Source organism: Macrotis lagotis, chromosome 1 (genome assembly GCF_037893015.1).
Source record: "Macrotis lagotis isolate mMagLag1 chromosome 1, bilby.v1.9.chrom.fasta, whole genome shotgun sequence".
Classification (NCBI taxonomy): domain Eukaryota; kingdom Metazoa; phylum Chordata; class Mammalia; order Peramelemorphia; family Peramelidae; genus Macrotis; species Macrotis lagotis.
This window is the reverse complement of record NC_133658.1, coordinates 399,716,227-399,739,459: the sequence shown is the minus strand read 5'-3', so window position 1 is coordinate 399,739,459 and position 23,233 is coordinate 399,716,227. Positions and strand designations below refer to the sequence as shown.

At 36.8% G+C, this 23,233-nt stretch overlaps 1 protein-coding gene across 1 annotated transcript in view; it reads left to right on the top strand.

The window, feature by feature from the left end:
• The window catches only part of ADAMTS2 (ADAM metallopeptidase with thrombospondin type 1 motif 2), a 478,959-nt gene that overhangs the window by 413,044 nt on the left and 42,682 nt on the right, over positions 1-23,233 (top strand). Inside the window, exons 11-13 of the mRNA XM_074212594.1 lie at positions 5,554-5,699; positions 9,073-9,248; positions 17,257-17,390. Coding sequence (XP_074068695.1) covers positions 5,554-5,699; positions 9,073-9,248; positions 17,257-17,390 — 456 coding nt within the window. The remainder of the gene's footprint in view (positions 1-5,553; positions 5,700-9,072; positions 9,249-17,256; positions 17,391-23,233) is intronic.

Genomic DNA, 23,233 nt, shown 5'->3' with positions numbered 1-23,233 from the left:
GGTTGACATGAGGCTCAAAGGAGGTAATGGATGAGGATATGGTCTGTTACTTTTCTTCAATTCTATCCTTATAATTTATTCTTTTGAAAAAAAAGATCTGCCATTCATATGTTAATCTTACTCTTCCTCTAATACCCATCCCCTTAGATCTGTGTTGATGTTCATTAATTTTGGTCATGTCTGACTATGACCCTATCTGGAATTTTTGTGGCAAAGATACTAGAGTGGTTTGCCATTTCCATCTTCAGTTCATTTTTTCATGAGGAAACTGAAGCAACACAAATATTACCCATTAGAAATAACCAAAATTCATGAGACTTGCTTTATCTTTTCTTCTTCTTGAGTGAACTGCAAATGCATACAGATGACTAAGAGAAGTAGAGAAAAACTGAAATTAATAATGAAGAATTTAATAGAAAGATAGGATTGAAGAAACATTAATAATAGTATTTCCCATGCAGACAGTGTTATGGGAAGTATTTATGGTCTAAAAGGCTGTCATCTACTTTGAGCCTCATTACAACTCAGTGAAGGATTATTATCCCCATTTTGCATGTAAGAAAACTTAAGTTCCCCAGAGGTAGTGTGACCTGCTGGTGGTTGCATAGTAGTGTCTCATGAATCATTCTTGAACCAATTTATTTTGGTGAATTCTCAGTGTCAAAACTGTAGCCAAAACTACTCAAGGAAAAGTCCAAATGATACCTCTGAAAGCTATGTGCCAGATGATCTATATCTCTGCTTCCTCCATCAGCATAGAGCATGGAGTCCTAGCTACATTCTCCTCTATTGCCCTCATTTGTGGTATTGCTCATCTTGCTATAGTGTCCAATGACTCTCTGATCCCTGGACTCCCTAATTTCCTTTTATCTCCCCTGAAGTAGAAAATACAAATGGCTATTCTGAGTAAACAATTTTTCTTTTGCCTTTTTTGTTTTGCCAATGAATTGTTCCAATTCCATTTACCACAAGATGTGACCAGTGCCCATGACAACCACCTTCCCTATAAGCCAGGGTCAGGCAAGATGTCTTCATTGAGCCTTATGACCTTCCTTATGAAAGGACAAACCAGTGGACTCAGAAATAAACACTACCACTAGATAGAGTTTCTTTAAAAACTTTCATAATGTCCCTTTTATGCAAAGGAAGCACCTGTGAAAACTCTGTTGCCTAAATCATTTAGCCTGGCATTCAAAGTCTTTCCAAGTCCCTAACCTGATTGTTCAATATTCCTTAATATCTACCATCTAACTCAGCCAGGTCAATTTCCTCACTGCCCCCCAAAGCAAAATGCTCATTCCTGTCTCTCTGGTTTTGATCACATTCTCACTCTTATTTTGAATGTAATTTTGAATTAATGCCACTCCTCTTGCTATCCAAATTTTTGTCCATCCTTTCAGAGTGGTCTTTCATTCTGTCCCATTCATCCATCTACCCTTGGATGATCTGCCCAGGTGACACCTCCTTTTCTCATTGGAATAGATCATCAGATACCATACTATTAAACCAGATCATCAGATGTAGCATTTTACCTCTCTGTGGCAGTTAATCCATTCAACTTTGGAACCCCATTTTGTAACTGAGTCCCCCTACTAGTGAGTGAGCAAATGTATCTTCACCTGACTCACTACATCTAGTCACACCAAACAAGGCTTCATACCCTGTATAACTATTGAGTCCAGACATCTTATCATCTGCCTGGCTGTCACATGCCCTGACCTCATGAGAACTCAAGGTCCCCTTCATACCACAGAGGGTATCAGAAGAGAATTTTAGCTGAGAATTAGGAAGCACAAATGGTTTAAAACTTTTTTTCCTCTTAAAGTTTCCCTAGACAATAAGAACTGGGTTACATGGGAAATTTGTCTAACCATGAAATTTATGCCATTTCTAAAATTTTAATAGATAGAGATATGCAGGATAATTTATCACTCCAGGAGCCCTCATAGTTTCATATTTTCTAACCTTTCATGGAATCATTAGGACAAAAAAAAACCTGTTATAGACGAAAGTACTTTTTTGTATAAGGGAGAAAGTGCTTGGATTGATAAAGCCTTGATTTCTCTCCTGGTGTAAATTAATACATTTTTGAGGGTGGCTGTGAACTTGAAAAGTCAGAGCCCATGAACATAACCATCAGAGCCCATGAACATAACCATCTAGTTTAAACTAATTGTGTGCCCATAGTGAGTATTAGAAATTGTGCCCTATTCTCCATGGCTTAAAATAGTTAGCTAACTATTTTTTTCTTTTCCTATGACCTTCACCTTTGTATACCCAATTCAGTGTCTAATTCACTCTTGTCACAGGTATATCTGTATGTAGTATTTATTGAAATGCTCTTTGATTTTCCTGTATTCCAGATCAAAGAGCATTTCAATATATAATACATCTTTTACTATTCATTCATTCCTTCAACAAACAATTTATAAGCCAAACTCATAACCAATGAAGAAGAAATAAAAGTAATTATTAGGAACTGTTTTGCCCAACTATATGCCAATAAAACTGACTATTTAAATGAAATGGATATTTACAAAAATGTAAATTACCCAGATTAATAGAACAGGAAATGTATTTATTTAAATAACTCTAAGAAAGAGAAATTGAATAAGCCATAAACACACTCCCAAAGAAAAGAACTCAGGGCTAGATAGATTTACCAGCAAGTTCTATCAAATATTTAAAAATCATTAGTTAATTTCAATATTACTTAAAATGTTTGAAAAGATAGAAAAAGAAGGGATCCTACCAAATTCCTTCTATGACACAATTATGATTTTGATAGAGGTATCAGGAAAAATCAAAATGGGAGGGGAGAAAACTGTAGAGCTATTAACTCTAATAAATATAGAAATGATACTTGGACAAGTTTTACTCTTGCTATGATTATTTTAAATTTCATATTCCATGGACCATTGCACATTGGATAAACTAACTGCTTTTTGGTTTAAGTAAAATTATTAAGCTGCAATCTCATTTTTGCAGATTCACTGAAAACATTCTCAGCAAAGTTCTAGGACAATAGGGATGATATATATATATATATATATATATATATATATATATATATATGCATGTCATCCTATTCCTTACTAATTTAAATCATGCTATTTCAAAAGTTTTTTGTTCCTTCAACTTGGATATCATAACTATTTGGCATAGTAACATCTACTGAAAATATTGTTCTTAGAAATCATTTTTGTCCTAGTAATAATGAGTTTGGTCTTTGATAATGTTCAATTCCTTGATAATATTTTTCAAACATGCCTAAACTAGTTTGGTGGCATGGTGGATAGAGCACTGGCCTTGGAGTCAGGAGGATGAGATTCATATCTGGCCTCAGACATTTGACAATTACTAGCTATGGTGACCTTGGACAACTCACTCAACCCAGTTGTCTCATATCCAAGGCCATCTCCAGTCATCCTGATTCACATCTGGTCACTGGACCCAGATGATTCTGAAGGACAAAGTGAAGTTGGTGACTTTGCACAGTTCCCTTTCTCCTTCATCTAAATCCAACCATGTGCTTGTCCTGGCATCACCTCTCTGATGTCATGGTCTTCTTTGAGAACAAAGGACTATCATCATTCCAATTCTAGTAGCATTGATTAGATGAAGTCTTCTGAATATTTTTAGGCCTTTATTTGTAATATTGGAATTTGTCATCTGTCAGTCTATGAACGACAGCAAGCATCTAATTTTTAATTTTAGTCATCAGATTATGTCTCACTGATTTTTGGAGAAGTTCTAATTTTTTTTTCACCCTGTGTTGATCTGTTACATAATTTCTACTATTCCTTTCCACAATCTACACTATCACTAAGTTCAGGCTGCTTAAGGATAACCTTTCTGTAATTTCTGGTGGCAATTGCTTCTGATTTGCCATTATAAAGGCCTTTCCACAAATAAATCCATTTGACCTACTATTTGTTCAAGGCTTCTTTGCTAACATATTGTCTAAGTTTTTAAGAATATCACCCACAGAGGGTCTTTAAATTTTTTTCTTGAATCTTAGCAATTTTATAGGTTCCATCCAGAATTAGTCTTGTAGTTATTCCTACTACCACTACCATTATCACTACCACTAAATGGATAAGAAGTGACACAGAACCCTTAGAAGTATGAGTCCCTTACTTCTACAGCACTATATCCTTATCAGTAAAGACTAATCTGTTAGATTTTAGGTCTGCTAAAGAAGATACTTTCAGAATGGAATTCTTGCTTTGTTAAGCTCAACCCCAGGCCAAACTTGAAGTACTTCTTCATTATATCTCTCCCCACCCCCACCCCCACCTCATATAGTTACCTTCTGCTTCTACTCACCTAAATCTAACTTTTCATGCTTCTTCCTATCATAGTTCTTCTTATACTGGATTTAAGAATTTCCTTTTATAGTCTCCATTATCTAGTGACTTTCTAGGAATTGTGAATTGAACTGCTCTTAGGTCTCACTCCTTTATCATCTATACCTGTCCTGTATCAGTTGGCAGAGAAGTTAGTTCCTGTCCTGTTCATCTGCTTAGCTCAGTTACCATGAAGGCAAAGGTCTTAATGGGGAGGCTTTGGCCTTTCTACCTCCCAAATGATTTCTTTAACAATTCCCAGGATAAATGACTCTTTTGCTCATTTATCTCCCAAACTACAAATCTCCCTGTAAAAAAAGGTAAAAATTGCATCATATGTTTCTTTAATTTGGAGGGGGGAGGTTGCCATTCATTCATGGTACCTGAGAAGTTTTGGAAACTGATTGTGCAAAGTTAAACTTGTCTTTGATTTGCATGTTAAGAAAAAAATGAGTGAAGGGTTGCACTTGTCCTGGCCACACATACACACTGATGTGTATGGGTGACAAGTTTACCAGTTAGACAATAAGACCAAAACATCTATCCTTTTGATAGGCCCAAAGGAGAAGTACCAAGTATCCAAAACTCTATATCCCATCATTCTGACTATACCATAGTAGAAAATACGATGGATTTCTTATCAAAACCATGTTCAGATGCTGGTTCTGCCATTTCTTAGATCTGTGACCTTTGGCAATCTCTTTCCCTTTCTGGTCCTTAGTTTTCTTATCTATAAAATGAGTCAGTTTGAGCACCGATATTCTGTATTCTATGGTCTCTTCTAACTCTAACATTCTATATTCTAGTATTCTGCATTATTGGTCCATTTCATCATTAACAGTTCTCTGGTCTCTCTTCCATGCTTAGCATTCTATATTCTATGAACTCTTCTAACATTCTATGAGTATGCTCTATAATGTCCAGCTTTTGGATATTTTTGAATAAAGGACCCATTGAAAAAAGTGAATTTTAGGAAGATTGTTTATTTCTCTGACAAGGAATAAGTACAGCCAGAGAAGTGAATTTATGTAAATATGAGGAAAAGGAATGTATCATTAAATTCTACGGAAATTTCTGCCACATCCAAAAGAATTCGAGATCTTGGGCCTGAGACCTCAGCATTGTGGACTGAGTAAATTTCTCTCTCCAAGGAGATACCATATTAGCAAATGTGTTCACGTTTCTTTCTTGAATTCTCTTCCAGCACTGCTTTAAAGGCCACTGTATCTGGCTAACCCCAGATATCTTGAAACGGGATGGGAATTGGGGTGCTTGGAGTAAGTTTGGCTCCTGTTCCAGGACCTGTGGCACTGGTGTGAAATTCAGAACTCGCAGTTGTGACAACCCACAGTAAGTTGGTTTTGATTTAAAGTACTTTCATGGTGTGTGCACAGTGATGGAGTTGCTATCAGAAGATGATTCTTAGGGGCGGCTAGGTGGTGTAGTGGATAAAGCACCGGCCCTGGAGTCAGGAGTACCTGGGTTCAAGTCTGGTCTTAGACACTTAATAATTACCTAGCTGTGTGGCCTTGGGCAAGCAACTTAACTCCGTTTACCTTACAAAAACCTAAAAAAAAGAAGATGATTCTTTTTTAAAATATTTTTCCAATTACATTTAAAAGTAAATTTTAGCATTTTTTTTATATTTTGGGTCTCAAATTCTCTCCCTTCCTCCTCTCCCCCTTCATTGAGAAGGCAAGCAAATGGATAAATTTTATATATAAATACAAATATATAATATGAAAAACATATTTCCATATTAGCCATGATCTGAAAGCAAACACAGATAAAAGAATAAAAGTAAAAGAAAGCAAAAATGCTTTGATCTGCATTCAGATTCCAGAGGATCATGCCAATGGAATTATATTCATAGCAGTCTTTTTATGTTTGTATATAACTCCTATCTTGTATATAACTCCTATTTTATTTTAATCTTACAGCAATCTCTATGACATTTATAGAATAGACAATTTCACCATTTCACAGATAAAGAAACTGAGGTCCAGGCAGGAAAAAATGTTTTCTTTTAGATCATTTTAGAAGCAGCTAAATCAGAATTGCTATTATTAATAGCTACTCACATTAAGAGGTCTAAAACATACAAATGAAGTCCAAATGTGATTGGCTCAAGGTCATGTAATGGGTCATAACTAAGACTAGAGCTAAGTTCTCCACTAGACCACATTTCTTTGTCAGGATTATCTCTTTTCATTTATCACTGTTCTCATCATTTATAAGATTCCACGACCCACCCTCAGAGCAAATGGCCCTACCTAGGCATTATAGCCAAGGAAAGTGAAAAAAATTGAGTTACCATGATAGATCCCTGCCTTTAAGGAGTTAGTTCAGATAAGACAGGTCAAACTGGTGCCAAAAGAAAGATGATACTAATAGAGATTCTAATAGATTACATTTAGATAAGACTTTTCAGTTTTACAAAGCACATTCCTCTTGGTGTCCCAGCAAGGTGGGGTATGAAGGTGTTACTGTCCTCATTTGGGAGGTCATTTTCTTCACCTATGATTTCATTAGCATACAAAGTTCCCTTAATCCAGAATGAACATTTTGTAGTCTTAAGGAGTTGTATGACAATGTGTGATAGAATTGAACACATCTTTTTGACTGTGACCAGCTTTCTATCCATGACACTATACTACCTGTCTTTCTCCATTTTACAGATGAAAAACTGAGTTAGAGAGGGTAAATTGATTTAACCAAGGTCATATGCTAGTAAAAGTCCACACTTGAGCTCAGGTTATATGGTTCCAAGGCTAGCACTTTTTCATTCCAATGCCTACCCCCTTCTTGATGGACTCTCAACTTAACAGAGGAATGATTCTGAGTGGGAAGAAGTTGCAGCAAAGGAACAGGGCGTTCTTCTTTCTGGGTCAAGGGAAGGCAGGCTTCACAGTGGAGACTGGTGAGTCAAAGTTCCTTCAAAGTCAAGCAGAGGCAGACAAAAAATGCAGGTGATTTAGAAGCCTCTTGTTTGGGTCCTGCCATTGTAGTGGCTACTAAACCTTGGACTGGTGTAAGAAACCTCATCTTACCCTGTCCCCACCAAAGGTATAAATATGAATCAAAAAACAACTTCTTTGACTTTTCTAGTCTGGACAATCTTTTATACATTCCATTGTCACCTGAACTCAAAATACAGTTCATTGAACTGAAAAGGACCTTAGAGACCACTGAGGCAGGCTCCCCATCTCCATTTGTTGATGTTGTTTGTATTGTTTTTCCCTGATATTCTGAGATGAGAAAAAAATTGTAGCAGTTGTTCCTTCAAAAGGAAAGAGTTATTATTTGAGAGCAACATGATAGGCTAGAAAGAACACTGAATTGGAAATGAGAATACCTGACCTCAAAATTTATGTGATTTGGGATAACCTCTCTGAATCTGTTTCCTCTTCTATAATATGAGGGGGTTTTAACCCAGGATAGGTTTCAGAGGGTTCATAAACATAGATGGAAAAGATTATATTTTTATTTCAATATAATTGATTTTTTTATTATCTCATGTATTTTTATTTTCACACTTTAAAACATTTTGAGAAGAGGTCTAATTGGTTCATTCCTGAGGGGTCAATGACATGCACAAAAATGGTTAAGAACCTCTGAACCAGTTGATATAAGTCAAAGCTCCCTTTTCACTCTAAATATTATCATCCAGCTAAATGACAGTGAATAGATCACTAGGCCTAAGGTAAGGAAGAGCTGAGTTTAAATCTGACCTCAGATACTTGTTAGTTGGGAAAGTCACTTAACCCTGTTTGTCTCAGTTTCCTTATCTGTAAAATGAGCTAAAGAAGGAAATGGCAAACCACTCCAGTATCTTTGCCATGAAAAAGCCAAATGAGTCCACAAAGAGTTGGACACAACTGAAACAACAACTTTTTGAGCTCTAATATCATTCCATCATTACCATTTGGCTATTTTAGATCAGTTCAAAATATTCAAAGTGAATTCTTCTAAAAGTGTATTAGTTCCATCTCTTCAATTAAATTGTAAGCTCTAAAAAGACAGAAGCCACATGTTTTTAAGCATAACTCAACTCATAACTTAGCAGAATAAGGACTCAATATCCTTTTCTGTTATTGTTAATTGGTAGGTGGAGTAGCCTGACTACCTCATTAAATACTATGAATAGCTCACAAATTATAGGTCAGCTGGTATGTAAGTGATCTTTTTGACCAGACTTCATATGTATTTTTGTAATGCGACAATTGCATGATGTTGTGGCCAAACCACCTTCTGATGAGAGGCAGAATGGTGTAGCAGATAGAGGCCTAAGCTTTGGAGTCAGGAAGACAGGGGTTCAAGGATGCTTCTGATACATTTTAGCTGTGTGGCCAATAGACAAATCACTTAGTACATCTAGTGCCTGAAAGCAACTCTCTAAAACTTTAAGTTAGAGACAAGTTGATGATCTGCACTGGTGGAAGAGGTTTCTATATCAAAAGTTTGGTAAATTAATAAAATCACAAGTCCAGTTCTACCTCCCTTTCTCCCCCAACAAAAGAATTCATCTCTTCAATGAGCTATGAATTTACTATAAAGTCTTTAGTAATATCGTGTACCCTGAGAAAGGAAAGTGACCAGTTACATAGTAACAAAATCATGGTGACCAATTTTAAGGGATTCTCACTGGATCTCCAAAGTTCCTCCACCCCATTATCTTTCATTGATTCTGTAAGTTGAAAAAGTTTTTCTTCCCTTCCCACAGCCCAGCCAATGGAGGCCGTTCATGTATAGGGCTCAGCTATGAGTTCCAGCTATGCAACACGCAGGATTGCCCCAATGCACTGGATGACTTCCGAGAAGAACAATGCCGTCAATGGGATCTCTATTTTGAACATGGGAATGCCCAGCACCACTGGCTACCCCATGAGCACAAGGAGGGTGAGCATGGAAGAGGGCAAAGAATGGGAAATGACACAAGAAAGCTCAGAGAAAGCTCCATAGAATCTGAGGGAGAAGGGTCCCTTAGACTATAAAAAGGGTCAACACAGGAAAGGACCTTAGAATGCAGAATGTTGAAGCTGAAAGAAGCTTTACAAAATGAAACATAGAATGGCACATAAATATGGCAGAAGGAAAATGCATCACATTTGGATCACAGGGCCTATGTTCATATTCCAGCTCTTTCACATACTAACTGTATGAACTTAGGTGAGTCACTTAACTCCTTTTGGCTTCAGTTTTCTCAAATGTAAAATGAGAGGGTTGGACTTAATGACTTCTACTATCCCTTTCAGTCCTAAGAAAGTCTTTGCTCTCTTATCATGGTCCTGGTTAGATCTGGGGTCATTGTTAGAAATCATCTATTGATCCATCAAAAACAGAGAAATATTCTTGTACTCATTACAGAGAGTAAGCTGATAGTCACGTTATTACAAGAAGTAAAATAGGCTGGAGATATAAATAGGTGCATTCCTGGACTTTAAGTTTGAATTAAATTGAATTGATATTTATTAAAGACCTATCAGAACAATTTGTTAAATACTGGAGGAAAATGCCATGCTCCCTTCTGTTTTTTTTTATGGGGTAGGTGATAGGTATAGGCTTTCTTCCATGGTATCAAATCTATGCCTCTTCTCTACTGTATATCTGTCTCCAACTCTCCAGCCTCTGGAACATATTGTAGTCTGCTTTTTTAAAAAAATTCCTGCATTGACCATGAGCTTCATTGTCAATATATTGCCATTGGGACAACAAGGACTTGAAACAAAACACCAATTCTTAACAGGACTGGTATCAGAATATAAAGAAGCCATCCAAAAATGTCCAGGATCAAAAATCTTATCCAGGAAATTTCATACTATCTACAGCACTATTATATGACAATGCATTAGAAGTGATTTAGAGAGGTACACAACAAAATTCTGTTAAGTCTAAAAGGAAGGTCATTACCAATAGAGGTCATCTAGGAAGGTTTCATGGAGGCATGACATTTGAGTTTGCCTTTAAGGGATTAGTAGGAATTCAGCAGATAAAAAAGCAAGAATGAATATTTCAGGTATAGGAAAGACTATATGAGTGAGGAAAAACACAGAGCATGTTTAAGAAGCAGACATATAATGCACAGAAGAGATGTTTGGAAATAGAAAGTATAGGGCCTTTTATGCCAAAATAAGGAGTTCTCAACTAAGTGACAATATATGCAATAGGGACTATGGTCCAGTGATCTGAGAAGAAGCTAATCATATTTATGAAGAGGCAATAATGATCTAGCTAAAATTTGAAGAATAAATTAGAAAGGGAATAGAGGGCAAGGATTCATTGAGAGAATTTTACAGTAGTTCAGGTAGATGGTAATGGTAGTCTGTACTCAGGTGGTAGGTGGTATAAGGAATAGAGAGTAGTATTCAGAGGCAAGAGGTTAAGAAGATAAAACCAAGTCTTGGTGATTCATTGGATAAAGTATCTGAGAATGCAATTTATACCTGAGTACATAAGATCTCTCAGGGTCAGGATAGCTAGGGATGAAGTGGATAGAGCACTAGCCCTAGAGTCAGGAGGACCTGAGTTCAAATGTGACCTCAGACCTCAGACCCTTAATTGGGTTGTTTGACCTTGGGAAAGTTACTTAGCCCTATTGTCTTGCAAAATTTTTTTTAAAAAACTCTCAATATCTACATTAGAGAGAGATTCATTGTCAGGACTATAGGATAAGAGTGGGGAATAGTGATGGAACTGACCTAAGAGGCTAAGGTATACTTAGTTTCTTTTGGGGGGGCATGATTAATGATTATACTAAACATAGCTAGCAAATAACTATTAAAACAATGGTCATTTGGCTTTCTCTCATAAATCTAAGATGAATCATGGAGGTCTATCAATGCTTTTATACCCTTAAAAGAGTGGGTGTTCCTGGCAGGTGGCAGCAACTCTGATTTGTTAACAAATAATGAGTGAATGAATATTCTCACTATCCCTTCAAACTGTTCTCAGTGATCCCTGAGTTGCACTGTGGCTTTTTTCCAACCCCAGGTCTTTGTGAAACAGACCTTTCCCATGGAACTTCTAAGTTGTCTTGGATGGGAAATTGTATAACTCACTCTTTCTGTGGGTTCTGCCCTTCTAAATTTTGGCTAGAGTCATAATTTGATGGCTTTTGGAGTATTGGGGGAATGAGTTTCTGGGAATTCCTGCCTTCATGGTATCATCTTGGCTCTGCCCCCACAAATGAATATTATAATGAAAGGTAGGAACTATTTTCTAGTGAGATAGAGTAAGAATTTCAGTTAAATAAAATAATTTAGCTTCTATAATTCCAGATGTGCCCATTCTAGTATACAATAGCAATAAGGGAGCTGGCATTTTGATCCCAAGCTTGAACCAGTCTATCTCCCTCCACTTTCTAAATCCTCATCTATTTCCCCCATTTCCCTTGGTTCTTTCACTCAATCCTGCTGATAGGAGAAAGCCTATATGTTTCTCTTCACTCTCATTCTCTACCTAACACTTGAAAGTTTAAAATTGGGACAAAGAGAGTTAGTTAAATGACTTTTCAAATAAGCAGGCATAGCTCTGTCATAGGCCCCCAGTGGGGAGGAACATTTAGCAGAAACACTCTATCTTCACTTAGAGACCAATAATCCAACAGCATCTCTTAGAATTAAATTGGAGTTGGAGTTGAAATGATACTCAAAATTCATCTGGTCTAGCCCATACCTGAACAGAAGTCCCCTACAAGTTATCCATGATAAGTAGTCATCTAACCCACATTTAAATAATTCTGATAATAGAGAACTTACTACCTATTAAAGTAGAATAGTCTATTTAAAGACATCTTAAATTATTAAAAAAATTTTCCTTAATTTGAATTAAAATCTATTTTACCACAATTTCTACTCCTAGAATATCCTTTCAGAATTATGAACTCAAGACAATTCTCTTTTTAGTCTTCAAGACTACAAACAAAATCACCTCCACTATCCTAGACAGTCAAATAAATTGATTGAGCCTCTTGATGGCCAGATTATTTAGTCTTGGGCTTTGATATATGCTCCTACTCAGAAGACCTTGGATCTTGAGTTTCCCTCTTATATATGGCCAACCCAGACTCTTCAGCAAGAGAATTAGTAATGAATATTCAAGTCTAGCCAAAAGCTACTATTTGAAGAATAGTCATGTTCTGTATTGAAGGGAAGGAAAAACCAGAAAATTGCCCCTGCAAAAGACCTTCCTCTCCCCCTCAAAAAGAAAAATATGCATTTTCTCTAACCACATGGGATATTTAACTAGTCATGTTCTCTAGGGGTGTGGGCCTGACATCCATGAGGACTCAGTGAATCTTCATGGTCTTGGAATGGGAGCCTGGTTCTCTGGAGGTTTAAGGAAATCTGGACACTATGTGAAGATAAAGGCTGTACAATGAAGAAGGGAGCTGAAAGAGCTTACACTAGCTAGAACCACTCCTACAGGTTGAAATTTTCTGCAAATGAGCTTATAAAAATTCCAATGTGCCATCTTGTGGCTGAGCTTGCATTGACAATCTGCACCATTTACCATGGCCTGCCATGAAGGTCTCCATTCTTTTGGAGTTTCTCCTATAAATGATTGCCCAAAGCCCAAAAGCAGATATCCCAGAATCTGAGATCTAGAAGAGACCTCTGAATACACTTAATCCAATCTCACATCCCAAGGAGAAAATCCCTTAAGAATTTCCCTGACTTCATTCAGCCTCTGTGATGGCAAACCTCCAAGGACAGGGAGCCCATTCATTCCCATTGTAGCAGCTCTTTCCAACATTAACTAGCTCTAAACAGAAAGTTCTCCCTTTGAAATTGGCCTTAGTTGCTTCTCTGCAACTTCTAGTCCTTGCTTCTGGGACCAAGCAAAAAAGTCTCCATGAATGAATGCCCTTTAGAAACCGTTTAGCTATCATGCCCTTAATTCCTCTCTTCTCCAAGTTAAACATTACTCCCTCCCAACCCACAAACAGAACTCCTTCAATCAACCCTTCTGTATATTTCCTTTCCCACCTAATTACCTCTCAACCTGCTTTAGCTTCTTTGTGTTTCTCTTGTAATGTAGTGCTCAGAAGTTGGGGCTATGCTCTAGGTGTGGTCTGAGAAGTATATAGAGCAGGAATCCCATAACTTCCCACATTCTGGATACTATGCTTCTTCAATGAAATCAGGTCTGGACACAGGAGACTTCTCAACTATGTCAGTGGTTTGGGATTGGTTTTATTATAGATGTGGCAACTATCATGATCTAAGGTGTCCTGAAAAGCCTTCCCTAAACCAGTTGCAAACAGACTACAAAAGGGACTGACATGATATCTCATTCTCCTGATGCTTTTTTTCCACTTGGTATAAGAAAGAGAGATTGACTTAACATGGTTGACAAATTAGAGTTCTTTCTGATTCATTGGGCCTCTTATAGATGAGATGATTAAGGACTACTATTAACCATATTCAGCCTGGACACTGTGGCATTCAATGGTCATGTTTGTAAATTCTGGTTCAGTGAGTACCTGAGTACTGGGTACAATCACTGGTTTCAACATAGAGAGACTCATAACCAATAATCAAGTACATAATAACTCATGACTTAACAATCTATATAAGCTTTGCTTGTTTTCTTTAATGAATCATGGCCAACAAATCCCCTTCAGCAGCCATGGCTACTTATAATGAAATATGATTATAAGAACTAGGCCTATGCTTTATAAGTGTTTCCACATTAGAAAGAAAAGGAAGAAGGAAGGGAATAAGCATTTCTATATAGTGGCTACTATGTGCCAACCACTATACTGTGTTTTGCAATCTTATTGTAAATTTTTTATACAATTTACAATTGTAAATTGTAAAATTTTATAAATTTTATTTGTAACTCATTAGATCTTTACAACAACCCTGGGGAGTAGATTCTATTATTATTCTCATTTTGCAATTAAGTTTGAAATTGAGGTAAACAGAATTAGTTCAGTGACTTGTCCAGGGTCACACAACTAATAAGTGTCTAAAGATAGATTTTAATTCAGTCTTCCTGACTCCAGGGCCAGTGTTCTACTAACTGCAGAAGTCTTTTCCATATTCTACAATGCAAGTAACCTCTGAGCTAGCAACAGTAACAACTACTAACATCTATGAAGCACCCACTTAATGGGTACTACTGTAAAATTAGAAATGAGAGTGATATAGAGGTTTAAATAAGATACAGAACTTGCCTTTATGGGCCTTATATTCTGTAGGGAGATAAGAAACATACCCAAATAACTATTTTACACACACACACACACACACACACACACCAGAAAGGTACAAAATTAAGTGCTTTCTGAGACCTGGACCAACCCAGGATAGGAGTTGTTATTCACCAAGGTCAGTGACAAAGAACCTCAAATTTATTCAAATTGAGTAAGTTTATTCATTAGAGAACTCACTGTGCCAATCATTAAACTGCCCGTTTTGCTTTATTTTTGGTGAAAAACAGCTTTGCTTTATTCAAGTGTTATAGAAAACGAGAAATCGGTACAAGCCCTCATCCTGAATAACCTCCTGCTCTTTCTTTCCATCAGTAGATAAAACTCAATCATCACATCACTTAGGGACAGGCATGCCTAAGGCTCTGGCTGAAGGGAAAAACCATCTTCCCAATTTATTCTCTCTGGAACGCTGATACCACACCCCTCTATTGGTACACTTAGAGTGCCCTCTTGTGTATTTCTGCTGTAATTTCTTAGATGTCTTGAACTTATTCAGACTTTGGAAGACCCCAATTTCTCCATGCCAGAGCAGTCAATTTTTGCAAGTTGCAGAATCTGACAAAAGTAGAAAAAACAAAATCACCCCCTGCCTTCCGCTCATCACCCCAGTCAGTACCATGGTCAGCACCCTGATGGTGAGCCTCTGGGACCTTAAATTGATCCTCAGAAGGCAGATATTGCCTGACCCATAACCATAGCTTGGTGGCAGCTACCAGTGGGAACTGTAAGAACCTAGGGTCATTCCCCCAAGCCACAATGAGGCATCAGAGAAGAAACTTAACCTAGAATTAGGAAACAAGGGTAGAACAGAGAATGTTTGGATCAGTGACAGGCACTGAGACGTGGACTTCTGTGGAAGCTTCAATGACCATAAAATTTTTATTGATCCTGCAGATAAGCCAAATGAGCAGAAATGCCCCTGGCCTAGAAGTTCTCCTGTACCTGAGAGGATGGAGAGTAGTTGGTGGGATTTCTGCTTGCTTTGAACCTATCATAGATCCAAGTCATGGGGAAAAAAATCATAGACTCAGCAGGATACCTTATTTGGGTCATTTATCTCTTGGAGAACTAAGAAAGGTTTTCTAAAAATTGGGTGATGGTAAGAAATCAGTTCCATCAGAGCTGTCCACATCTTTTACCTCTATTCCTGCACTGGTATAGTTTGAAATCCTCAGGGAAAGCCAATGACACTATTCCACTTAGGGCCACAGTCTGCTCAATGGGGGTGCTTTTAAATGGGTCACCCCCTGTCTGAACTTCCTATTCCATAACTCAGGACTAGCCAGGCATCTATAAATAAATAGACAGTAGCAGCAGGATATTAACTGTGTACAGCTTGTTATAATTATTTTTTCCATCCTCAAAATTAATCTTTCTCTGTGGGTGAAAATTTGGGCCTGAGGTGTTATTGGCAACCCCATTATCAATTCTCCATGACACATTTTAGGATAAAATTCTCTTCCCTGAAAAGAAAAGGACATCATCTGAACATAAAAGCTCAAGCACACTAATTAAAATCATTCATTTATCTAATGAGGTACAATGTAAAGATCACTGAGATGAAATTAGAAGACCTGAATTCCAGTCCCAGTTTTGCTACTTACTATGTTATCTTATAAATATCAAAATATGCCCCTCTTTGAACCTTAGTTTCCAGATATATATAGATATACACAAGCTAAAGAGGATACACACACACACACACACACACACACACACACACACACACGCTAAAGATAGATAATTTTTCATGTTGGCAATAGGGACTCACTGAAAACATTTTAGAGCAGGGAAGTGTATGGTCAGTCCTGTGCATTTATAAGACAATTTGGGCACTTGTGTGAAGGAGGGATTAGAGGGAGGAGACTGAATGTAGGGAGGTCAGTTAAAGAGGTGATGAGGACATAGACTAGGAGTTTTCGCATTATGAGATGGATTTGAAATATTGTAGAAGTAGAGTCAATTGGCAACTGATTGAATGTGATGGGTTAAGAAGAGACAGGAATGGGGCGGCTAGGCAGTGCAACGGATAGAGCACTGGCCCTGGAGTCAGGAGTACCTGAGTTCAAAAATCTGACTTCAGACACTTAATAATTACCTAGCTGTGTGACCTTGGGCAAGCCACTTAACCCCATTGCCTTGCAAAAACCTAAAAAAAAGAAGAGAGAGAGACAGGAATGAAAGAACTCTCTGAGATTTTAAGCACAGGTTTTTTTAGATAGTAAAGCTGGGGAAAGATAGCCTCACAGAGCTCATTGTTTAACATGAATAAGACATTGACATAAAATCCATGATATAAGGCAAGATATAAATGCCATAAAAGGTTCAGAGAAGAGGGGAGCCAAGGAATGTTTTAAGAAGGAGGTAGTCCCTGCGCTGTCCATTGAAGTATTGGTAGAGTTTAAATTGGTAGCTCCTAAATCTCAAGGTCAATTTCAAATTCAGCCATAAGTTCAGTGCCCTTTCCAGTATTTCCCCTCTCCCTTCCTTCTCTATCCCCCATACCTGACTTCCTGTTTCCCTATCCTGACTAATTCCCAAAGATTTGATGAAATGAAATCACTGGTAGTAGTCCAAGATAGCCATGGTGACATGTTGAGTTCAAAAGGAGTATGTGTAAACTCTATATAAGTTTACAATCTATAAATAGATTGTAAAGAAACTGAAACCTGCTATTTTATCCTCCAGCCAAGGAAAGATGCCATCTCTACTGCCAGTCAAAAGAAACTGGAGAAGTGGTATCCATGAAGCGAATGGTACATGATGGGACCCATTGTTCCTACAAGGATCCTTACAGCCTTTGTGTACGTGGAGATTGTTTGGTAAGTGTTGGGAAAAGATGACATATAGGTTCTTAAAAAACAAAGTAAAAGAGAGCACTTGAAAGCCAGTGTGGTTCAGTGGGAAGAACACTGGACCATGATTTGAAGTCCTGAGTTCTAGCTCTGACTATTATTTGCAAATTATGCAACCTTGGGAAAATCATGTTACTTCTCTGAGCCTCTTTTTCATCATCTATAAAAATGAATAATAATCTCTGTCCTGGAAACTTTATAGTGTGAGATTCAAATGTGTGATTCAAAGACAATTTGTACTCCCCACCCCCCACCCCCCAGAAAATAAGACTGAGTGCATTAAGGCTTTTCATTTGGATTCAGGAAGACTTGAGTTCAGACCCCACCTGAAGAACTTGCTTACCCTGAGGAAATTACTAAAGCTTTTTAAATATCAATTTCCTCATTTATAAAACAAGGAAGTTTGACTCAATTATTTTAAGGTACCTTACAGTTTATATCTATCATCCTAGAATTATGGATTTACTCATGAAAAATAGTAAAGATTATACATTGAGGGAAGATCAGAAAGAAAAAAATGTGATGAAGACAAAGTCATGAAGAAAAAGTAATAAAGATAAAAAGACAAGCAATAATATGCTTTTGTTGTTTAGCTGTTTAGTCATGACTGTCCCTTTGTGACCCCCATTAGATAGTAGTTCTTCATTGAATTTTCTTGGCAAGGCTACTGGAGTGGATTACCATTTTCTTCTCCAGTGGATTAGGTGGAACCTTTTGTCAGGCAGCAGAAGGTAAGTAACTTGACCAGAGTCACATAGCTAGGAAGGGTCTGAGACTGGATGAAAACTTGTGTCTTTCCAGTTGCCTCAGTAAAATACTTTATGCACCTTTAATTCAGTAAATATATGAAAAAAATTACAATAAATATCTTTTTTTAATACAGTGATCCCAGAGCAATTTTTAAATTTTATTTTTCCTGGCAACAAGCATTCATTTTCTCTCTCATCCCCAAACTGTGGAAAAGAAAAATAAAACAAAACAAAACTCATAACAAATTTGCACAGATTTCTATTTTGTCCATGTCCAAAGTCTGTGTCTTATTCGGCATGTATTTATATATCCAATTTATTATTCTTTTAAGTCTATCACCACTCTGTCAGGAGATGGATAGCCCAATTCATTATCAGTTCTTTGAAGTCTTCATTGGTCGTTGCTTTGATCAGAATTCTTAAGTCTATTAAAGTTGCTTGTCTTTACATTGTTTTTGTTTTAGAAATGGTTCTCCAGATTCTGCTTACTTCACTTTTCAGGTTTCTCTGAATGCATTCCTTTTTATCATTTTATCATTTCTTATAGCACAATAGTATTGTGATATATGATATTCATATATCATAATTTGTTCAGTCATTACCTCAATTGATAAGCACTCACTTGGTATCAAGTTTTTTGCCATTATAAAAAGAGATGCTATAAATATTTTTGTACATGTGGATCCCTTTTTCTCTTTCTTTGATGTATTTGGGAGATAAGCCTAGTAGAGATATCACTGAATCAAAAGGTACTTGATATTTAAGGATCTTTTGAGCATAGTTTTAAATTGCTCTTCTGATTGGCTTCTTTAAATGGCTCTTCTGGTTTTTGTTGTTGTTGAATCATTCAGGCATGTTCAACTCCTCTTGACCAATGGACCATGGCACACCAGGTCCTTCTATCCTCTGTCTCCCAAAGTCTGCCCAAGCTCATGTTCATTGTTTCCATGACACTACCAACAATCTGATCCTCTGCTGTCCCTTTCTCCTTTTGCCTTCAATCTTTCCCAACATCAGGGTATTTTCTAATGAATTATATCTTCTTATTATATGGCCAAAGCATTTAGGCTTAAACCTGAGTGACATTCCATCGAAGGTCCAAATTAATTTATGTGTTGACTGATTTGATCTTACTGTCTAGGGGATTTTCAAGAGTTTTCTCTAGCATCACAACTTGAAAATGTTGATTTTGCAGAACTCAGCTTTCTTTATAGTCCAACTCTCACAACTATACATTGCTATTGGAAAAACCATAGTTTTAACTATACAGTTCTTTTTTGATAAGGTTATATCTCTGTTTTATAGGAGAGATTTGTCATAGCTTTCCTTCTAAGGAACAAGTTTTTTTTTTTTAATTTCATGGTTTCAGTTACTGTTTGTAGTGATCTTTGAACCCCCAAATACAAAATCTGCCATTCATTCCATTTCTTCTTCCTCTATTTGCTAGAAAGTGATGGAATCAGTTGCCCTGTTCTTATTTTTTTGATATTAAGCATCAAGCCATCTTCTACAGTCTTCTCTTTCACCCTCAAAACTGGCTTCCTAATTCTTCACTTTCATCAGATGGATATCAGAGATTGTTGATATTTTTCCCAGCAATTTTGATTCATCCAATTTGGCATTTTGAATAATGTACTCTGCATATAAATTAAATAAATAAAGTAGCAATGTGCAACCTTATCATACATCTTTCCCCATCCTAAAACAGTTTTCCATGTTTGATTCTAACTATTGCTTCTTGACCCCTATACAGGCTCCTTGAAAGAAAAGTAAAATGATTTAGTCCTCCCATTTCTTTGAGGACTTGCCAAACAGTGGTGTGATCCAAATAGTCAAAGACTTTAATTTAGTCAGTGAAGCAGAAGTAGATATTTTTCTGGTACTCCTTTGCTTTCTCTACAATAAATGTGCTGTAAACTTGCTATAAATATTTTTCCCAGTTAACTGTTTCCCTTCTAGCAATAACTGTTTTGCTTCTATTTGTGGAAAATAAAAACCTTTTCAATTTTATATAATCAAAATTTATATAATAAAAAATAAATTTGTCTTCTGGTCCTCTTTGACCCTTGTTTGATCATGAACTCTTCCCCAGTCAAATCTCTAAAAGTTCTTCCTTATTCCTCTATTTTAGGATGCAATAATACAGTGATTTGGTATCCTTATTTTACTAAGAGACAGCATAGTATAGTAGATAACCAACTGAATTCAGGACAACTGAACAACTGAGGACAACTGAATTCAGTTCCTGCCTCTGATATATAATATCTCTGACTCTGAGAAAGTCACAACCCCTTGATGTTCTAGGAAATTAAAGATATAAGTTGTAGAGGATGTTCCAATTTGTACATAGAGAGGAACTTTCCTCTCTTGAGAGTACCTAAGCCAATGAAATCATAGGTTCATCTCCTATCCCCTGTCCCCATTTCCCTGTGTATTGGTTTACTTTTTTAAAAAAAGTAAAACTCATTTTAGAGAGTTGTCCTATGTGGTAGATGTGGCCTACCTTCAAACTAGTAAGATATATAAATATATTATAATTACTTATACATTACAACAATCTGCACAAATGTATATTAATTATTACTACTGCTAGAGTATAAAAGGCAAAAGTTGGACTTGGAATTAAAAAGACTGGGTCCAAATCATGCCTCTGACAACTTACAAGGTGACTAAGAAATCCCTTAATTTCTCCCTGTCTCAGACAATTTCCTGATTCATAACTACTAAGTAGGAACAAGGTGAACATCTGTCCTGGTGGAAGGAATTTCTACTGTAAGGATTCCTCACACTCTTAAAATCATAAATCAGTCAAACAGCAAGCATGTATTGTCTATTGTTTGCCAGGCATTTTGCTAAACTCCAGGGATACAAAGATGAATGTGAAATAGTTCCTACCCTTCAAAGGCACGTGTCCTCTCTATAGTAATGATAATATAACTCTGGAATATGTGACCTTTAACTAATTCTAATTGGGAATGATTTTATTAACTAGAACCAACTATCTAAGGGGGGGGGGGGCTAGATGGCACAGTGGATAGAGCTGACTTCAGACACTTAATAATTACCTAGCCGTGTGGCCTTGGGCAAGCCACTTAAACCCATTGTCTTGAGAAAAAAAAAATCTAAAAAAAATCTAGAGTCAACTATCTTCCCCCAGTCCAGGGAGAAGTTAAAGAAAAGTCAAACCCAGGAATAGTCTAAAAGCCACTGGTTTCTTCTCAGCTGGATTGGGGAGCAGAGAAGAGTATAAACATTGGAAGTGGATAAAATAACTAGGTAACTTTTTAGCAGTCAGAGACTTTGAATGCTTAACCTCTCTATGTCTCAGTTTTCTCATCAGTAACATGGAATGACATTCAATGACTTCTAAAGTCCCTTCCAGCTCTAAATCTATGATCCTGTGATCTCATGAAACCATATGTACACCCTTATTTAGAGATGAGGCTTAAAACATTTCCCAGAACCAAATAAAAATGATTTAGTGAGAGGGGTAGGTAAGGATGAGAATTAATCTCTAGCTTGGGACATCCCAATGCTACAATTAGTGTTATTAATCTGGTTGACTGTAAGATGTCTAATAATAGTGACAACAATATTAACAGTAGTAATAAGAGTGATAATGATAGTTAACAGTAAAACACATAGCAGCCACAAGTCATAATAGTGATGATGGTAATTAGAAAAGAAAAAAGCTATCTTCCTCTAGATTATTAGGTCCTTCCCATAGTCTAGAACATCTTATAAAAATTCCTTCTTTATATCTCAAATTTATGTTTGAATAAATTTTTACTTTCACTTAGCTATCCTTTTTGTTATTTTTGTTCAGTCATTCAGTCATGTTCAACAATTTGTGACCCCATGGACCATAGCACAACAGGCCCTTCTATTCTCTACTATCTTCTGAAGTCTTTTTCATGTCATGTTCATTGTTTCCATGACACTATCTATCCATCTAATCTTCTGCCATCCATGTTTTCTTTTGCCTTCAATCTTTTCCCAACATCAAAGTCTTAACCAATGAGTACTGTCTTCTCTTTATGTGACCAAAGTATTTAAGCTTCAATTTCAGTATTTGACCTTCCAGTGAATAGCTTGAATGAATTACCTTAGGGATTGACTGATTTGATCTCTTGACCTTCCCTAGGTAGAATGGCATATCAATTACTACTTTCAGAAAGCAGAAAGTTACCTTAGGGCCAGATCTGGTACAGAGTTTATTTGTGGGTAAGATCACAGATTTACAACTGTACAAAACCTTAGAGGTCAGCAAGTCTAACCCTCATTTTTAGATGAAGGAACTGAGGCCCAAAGAGATTAAGTGACTTACCAAGGGTTACAGAGTTTGTAAATATCTTGTGGGCTTTGGAGCCAATCCTTCCCTGCTTTCAAACTCATTGGTCTATCTACTAAAACACAACATGAGGAACTTTGTCCAAATCCTAGCACATGTTTTATAGAAATGACCTTTCCTTCAAATTTTTTAATGGCAAAAAAGTGATTGATGACACTGAGGAAAAAACTGTGAATTCACAGTACAACAAAGAATTATATTAATGTTCCTATAAACATATCTCCAGCCTGGTACTGAGAGTCTAGGCCTAGGGCAACACAAATCTGAATTCCATGTAATATTACACCTTTTTCTAGATGAGGGTAAATGTTATAATTGCAAAAAAAGATGAACATGTCCTCACTGTGACAATGATAATATAACTTGAGAATATGAATAAACATTAAACTAAACATGAATAAGCCAACTTGGAAATGATCTTATTAGCTAAAACCAGCTGATCATCTTCCCCACCCCCCAGGCCAGGTGGGGAAGACAATGCTTTTTTTCTTCAATAGAAGTAGCCTTGCTAGATTATTCAATTTGCAAAAGGATTCAGTTCAGTGCCTTTTGAAATAGAAAGTTATCCAAGGTAACTGAAAATAGGATTTGATTTGTAGACCTTTGATTTTTTTCCTACAGTGGTTCAAGAACTTCTTATTTTGGTTAAATCAGAAGACTATGAGGATTTCCACTTTATCCCAGAGGTCTCTAAAGCCCTTGCTATGTGT